At 39.3% G+C, this 6,289-nt stretch overlaps 1 protein-coding gene across 1 annotated transcript; it reads left to right on the forward strand.

Moving 5' to 3' along the window:
- The first annotated feature begins 1,301 nt into the window (after positions 1 to 1,301).
- Positions 1,302 to 6,289, forward strand: taf12 (TAF12 RNA polymerase II, TATA box binding protein (TBP)-associated factor). Its single transcript, XM_083910806.1, has 6 exons — positions 1,302 to 1,432; positions 2,514 to 2,738; positions 3,683 to 3,760; positions 4,036 to 4,150; positions 5,721 to 5,809; positions 6,152 to 6,289. The coding sequence occupies exons 2-6, from the start codon at positions 2,658 to 2,660 to the stop codon at positions 6,185 to 6,187; spliced, it is 399 nt and encodes a 132-aa protein (XP_083766932.1). The 5' UTR covers positions 1,302 to 1,432; positions 2,514 to 2,657; the 3' UTR covers positions 6,188 to 6,289.

Genomic DNA, 6,289 nt, shown 5'->3' on the forward strand with positions numbered 1-6,289 from the left:
CCAGCGTTTCTGTGGAAGTGGAAGAAAGTTCTGACACGTTTTGGTTCTGAAATTCCCCCCCGGGCTTGATATCAAACGCCGAGCAAGCAAACAAACGCCTTTTTTTACGCTTCATTTCTGCGACCTTTGTCCCGCTAGTGCTGTTAACTGGAACCTGAAGTGAAAGAGAGTCAGAGACGCTTTCACTGCTTTACTGTGTTTACAGTAACACCGAGTGACTCTCAAGTATGAAATTACTACTTAGTTTAAGCGTTTTGCGCTCTCACGCTTAGATCATCTCAAATTGAGCAACACCTGCCAAATATGAAGCTGTTACAGAGTCTAAATTCTTGTTTTGTCGTTTTCCCCAAACGTGTTTTTTCCTAAATTAAACTAAACAAACACAGACATTTTTTTCTTTTAGTATGTGTGTTTTTTTTTTAATCGTAATTGTTTGGATTCATTTGATTTATGTCAGGGGTTCTCGAAGTGTTGATACCTGAGGGCCAATTTAGGAACCCAACATTGGACTGAGGGCCGCCAAAGGAAAAAAAACCAGAAAGAAATCCCATTTGTAATCATTTTAATGACCAGACTGCAGTTCTACAGTTTAGCGTTAAGTAATTTAACTATAATATAATAACGCTTTATAATTTACTGGGTAATTACCCAGTATTTTGGCCATTGTTCTTACCTTCTAATTACAGGTTAATACCAAGTAACACATTTCTGTTACCATATATTTACTGGGTAAATAGTAATTGGGGGCTGTAGCTACCTGCTTATTACCAGCTTATAACCCAATAATACACTAAAATTTACCATATAGAAACCAGGTAAATACCCAGTATTTTTGTTTACACATATTGGTCTGTATCCAGTAATGTCCAATAAACATTTAACAAGCTTAGTAGCTCCTGGATTAAAACTATCAACTGTAATTCATCGCGGGGCCGCCAGAAATGTTTCTGCGGGCCGCCATTGGGCCCCCGGGCCGCACTTTGAGAACCACTTGTTAGGGCCCGAGCCACAAATGGCAGTGGCATGAAACGGCTCCTGGTACGAATTTTTAATTACAGTTGTCCACACTATTATTGATGCAATTTAAAATAAATGTCAGTTTTTTGATATTAATACATTCATTTTTCATCAAATTATGAAACATTTTGATTAAGATGTCTTGGGTTCCTGGGTTTCATGCCGTCCCCCCTTGAATCCTACTAGTGTAAGTCGAGGAAACAACCAGCAGGTGGCAGAGAAGAGCCGATGTGTTCCCACCGGAAATGGTTGTGAAGAAAGCGGAAGTATTGGGGGGGGGAGAAAAAAAATATCGTCGATCGTAGTAGCACCGCGAGCTGTTCTAGAGGCAGTGAAAGCGGGTTTTTCTCACTCAAACTCGGACATTACTGTCATCTCTACCGCGGACATGGACAGATAGTGTTCGTTTTATCGGGTGAGTTGCACATTTAAGGCGTTAATTGAAGATGCGAGTCCGCACAGAGCCGCGAAGATGGATTAGCTGCTACAGTAGCATGTCCGGCTAACGCCATAGCTTCGATAGCGGCTATTGTTTTTAGCAAACAGTGTCCGCGACGGTCGCCGTATTTGTCGAAGGGACACGGACACTAAATGGATTCAAGTGCTATGTTTGTGTTTTAATTAGATTAATCCTTTATCGTAACGACTATGTACCACAGCGTTGATTTAGGACATCGGTACTTGTGTGTGCTGATGTAGTTTAGCATTTAGCAAACAGGATTTGTGTCCATTCAAAAACCTGTGGGTACAGACTAGAGTTGCAATGAGTTTAAAGGGGAAGTTTAAAAACGTCATTTTTTTTCTATAGGTTTCTTCAACACACTGTAGAAGAATAAAATACACAATTTAAGCGCAGTGTTTTTGTACCCAATGAAATACAAGGTGCTACCTTAGCGACAGCTACACATTATATCTAAAGTATAGACAAAATTAGCATATTTAGACGTTTAAACGTATGAAAAATTTAATATTACAATTCTGCAATCTAGTGTAAAAACAAGAGGCTCAACTAGTGCAGTATTTCTACCAAGCCGCACACACTGGAAGTGACTTGTTTATCTGGCTCATTTCTACTGCACTGCACACATTGGTGCCCTTAGCAAATTACCTTTACCTGCAAGGGACCCGTTTAACAGTTTTATGAATAACAGACAGACAGACGTTCCTTAAATTAAGAGATTTCTTTCATCGGCTGTGGTTTCACATCAAAGGAATATCCTCCTTTGTTCCAGGCCAATACACTCTTTCATGGCAGTTTTGTTCAAAGTCATCAAAGGACTCTGAATAGGACGCCTGTCCAGTGACCGAAGATTTGCTATTATCATATCATTGCAAAGCATTGAGTCTGGCTTTTGTCAACAAAGCAACGTCCAGTCTGCTGCTGAGCATTTTTATGGTTTGGACCTTTGATGTATACGACAAAAGAATGTGATATGTTTCATTAAAACTGTAAGAACGGCTCACGTCACTGATATGTTGTGTTGATTTTGCCACAGATTTAGACACGCGCTGTCATAGGATAACGCACCGCACCAGTGCCCACCTTGGACTGTCACTCGCAGACACGTACTCAGTGAGACGCAACTCTTCAACCGATCGTGAAACTCCAGAGACCCTCGACTGTTCCTGTGGCCACCAACATGGCAAACAGCACCACAACGGCTGTCAAAGTAATGGGGGGCCCTGGGCCTGCTGGCAGGACTAGTCCAGAAGGATCTCAGGTCAGTCAGTCATGGATACCTCTGCTGCTTTGCTGCACTAATGTCACTCTTTCTCTCTTTAAAGCAGGGGTTCTCAAAGTTTTGATACCTGAGGGCCAATTTAGGAACCCAACATTGGACTGAGGGCCACCAAAGGGAAAAAAAAACGGAAAGAAATCCCATTTGTAATAACTATGTCGTCCCAAATTTGACCTTTTTTTAAAAAAAAATGGTCCAAAATTTGACAAAAATTACATATGCGGTCCCAAATTTGACAATTTTTTGCAAACAAAATTTCTGTCCAAAATTTGACAAAAATGACAAACATGCTGTCCCAAATTTGACAATTTTTTGCAAATAAAATTTCGGTCCAAAATTTGACAAAAATTACATACATGCGGTCCCAAATTTGACAATTTTTTTCAAAAAACGTCGGTCCAAAATTTGACAAAAACGTCATACTATACTGTGTCACTGTGTCATCCGAAATTTGATGACATAGTAAATACAGTTGTACAGTTTACACTTATTGGTCTGTATCCAGTAATGTCCAATAAACATTTAACAAGCTTAGTAGCTCCTGGATTAAAACTATCAACTGTAATTCATTGAGGGGCCGCCAGAAATGTTTCTGCGGGCCGCCATTGGCCCCCGGGCCGCACTTTGAGAACCAATGCTTTAAAGGATTATATGCAATGCTTGACCAAAACAAATCATGACAGCTAATGTCAGGAAGTTATCGTGCCTATTCTAGCTGGTCACCAATGAAAAGGAAATGTAACATTATTTCTGCACCAGGTTAGGTAGGAGTCCAACTTGGTATCGGAACATCTCTGTCTACTTTTCATGAAATTGAAAAAGTCAAGCAACAACATAAACAATTTCAAATGGACCAAAAGACATGATGTTGTCATTGCCACGTTTGAAGTGAATGAATGAATGAATTTCTCTGCTTCCTTTTCCAGGTGCTCAGTAAGAAGAAGCTCCAGGACCTGGTTAGAGAGATCGACCCAAATGAACAACTGGATGAGGATGTTGAAGAGGTATGTTGATCTTTTTTTTTTTTTTTCATAAATGCAAAATAAACATAATCAGTCTTACTTTTCCACCCTTTAAATTTCATACTCCATCTTGGCTCTTGCGTGTCTTTGTTGTCCTAAAGCTTCCCTAACCGACTGCACATCAATCACCTGCAGTACGTTGCGCTGTAAAGCTGCATGATAAATGACACGAGCGCTTTTCCAGCTGGAATGTCGCTTTTTTTTTGCCTTTTCTGAACTCGATCGATGGTTTTCAAAACGCCCGTCTCTTCTCTCAGATGCTGTTACAAATCGCAGACGACTTCATTGAGAGCGTCGTGACGGCGGCCTGTCAACTGGCACGTCATCGCAAGTCCAACACCCTGGAGGTGAAGGATGTTCAACTACATCTAGGTAAGCTGCTGGAGGCCCTTTGAGTGTGTAAAAACAAATATTTGTGTTATAAAAAATGAAATCTTATCATCTCTGCCGCTTTGGTAAATAACACAGAAAATATCACTGTGTGTGATACAAGGCACTTCCAGAAGTAGAACTGTTTTCTTTATATCTTTGACATAAGTGGACCATCGTGGTCCATATCACCTTATGTTAAAAGGATTGTTTGCCAATATCTGTAAATGCCGATATATTGGGTGTACTTGGGCTGATAACTCATACCAATACTAATATGTACATAATATTTGGCACACTCATGTTGCACACCAAGAACAGTCGATGCACCCTGTACAACATTTTTTTATGTTTATATTTTGTTCCATGAAATATTCAGATATCAGCAAACGTCCGATATCGTTCATCCCTACCAATACTACTTTTAAAAGCGGATATTGTGACGATAATATCATAGTCGTAAGTTAAAGGCACGCGTCAGATATAAGAATATTTATAAAAATCGGCATAGAAAACCACGTCCTCTCTAGTTTTGATAAGTCTGATTTTTTTTTTTATGGACTTGCCAACATTTGCCAAGTTTCTGAGAACAAGAATGCGTATGTGTAATAATTGTCCGATTAATAAATGATTAATAGGCCTGACTAGCTAATCAGAACAGACAAAAGTACAAATTAGGGAGCGAAATAAAGAGGTAGACGGTGAGTGTGTGAAAGGCTACAAAACATTTGCTGTACAATATTCTTGTTAATCAATGAAATCAAACACGAACACAAAGGTCGGACAGATGATAATGTAAAAAATGTTGTCGGCAGTCTGAAATGATGGAGGTAGAGTGATTCTGTGACATTAAATCAGCAGAAAACCTTCTGCAGCCTCTCTCTTTATTTCCTTTCCTGACTCAGCGTATAGTTTTACATCCTTTTCTCTAAGTTGCATGCATCACACAACAATCGGCAGTTTAAAAAAAAAAAAAAAAAAATGTGGCCGCCTTGGCATACCATGATTTGATTCGATTGTTATCGAGTTCTGCCATTTCACGATAAAAAAGATCGCTGGAGCTGTAAAGTTGTTCTATGAACCGTATCAATCATCCGACGTATTTATCTTCAGTCGTCTTTGTTTTAATAGAAAGGGAACAAAGTAGTTTCTGAGGAAAACCGGAAAAACTGTCCCCCTAACGGCAGCGTTTAACGCAGACGCGACTCGTTTCTCTGTTCCTTCTCCTGCTGTTTGTAATGGAACGTCCTCTCTGTGATACTTCAGCCACATGCGGTCTGATTCTGACAGAAAATTGATACATTAAAAATATTATTTACTGCTTTGCTAGTTCTGTGGTCTTTTTATAAGAAGCGTATAAAATATGGATTTAACAATGAGACTATTCCATATGACGGCACTTTTTATTTTTATTTCCACTTATTGATTTTTCTGCATCAATTCTTTATCAAAGCATCTTAGAATTGAGATATTTTCTTCCCTAGTCGCCTCTGATGGAAACACAGAAATCTGTGTCTGACATTTGTTGTTTTGTATTGATTTTTTTTTGTTTTTTGCTTTTGTTTGAACCCAGAACGCCAGTGGAACATGTGGATTCCTGGTTACGGCTCAGACGAGATCAGGCCGTTTAAGAAGGCTTGCACCACAGAGGCACACAAACAGGTGAGTCACAGTTAGACGAGAGAAAAATTACAACTGCTGGTTAAAAACGGCAGTTAAAAAAAATGCCCTCACATTTAAGGACCGAAGGTGCCGACACAGTTTAAGATGGGAGGGCAACTTTTTAAAGCCAAAATGTGTGTGAAAATATCATTTTAGATGAATTATTGTCTTGATCTATAGACGTTTTTATTATTCTACAGACTGAGTTTCTGTTTCTCACAGATCTGCACACATAATCACAAAGTAATCATTTTAAATGTGACAGGTGGGAGCCTTATGAGTGTAATTTATTTACTTTTTTATAGTAGAACTAACAGTTTGTGTTTGTTTTTCTCATTTCAGAGAATGGCGCTGATCCGCAAGACGACCAAAAAATAACCAGACCGCACCGTAACATGTCGACCCCTCTCTACTGTCTGTTCTTTTGGATCGTTTCTGTTTCTTTGTCTTTTTTTTTTTTGAAGTGTGATCTTTTGGACT

This window comes from Microchirus variegatus, assembly GCF_963457635.1.
Source record: "Microchirus variegatus genome assembly, chromosome: 2".
NCBI classification, from domain to species: Eukaryota; Metazoa; Chordata; class Actinopteri; order Pleuronectiformes; family Soleidae; genus Microchirus; species Microchirus variegatus.

Coding starts and splice junctions, on each gene's coding strand:
- taf12 (XM_083910806.1), top strand. CDS start 2,658: ATGGCAAACAGCACCACAACGGCTGTCAAAGTAATGGGGGGCCCTGGG. Junction 2,739..3,682: donor CTAGTCCAGAAGGATCTCAG/GTCAGTCAGTCA, acceptor TTCCTTTTCCAG/GTGCTCAGTAAGAAGAAGCT. Junction 5,810..6,151: donor CCACAGAGGCACACAAACAG/GTGAGTCACAGT, acceptor TTCTCATTTCAG/AGAATGGCGCTGATCCGCAA.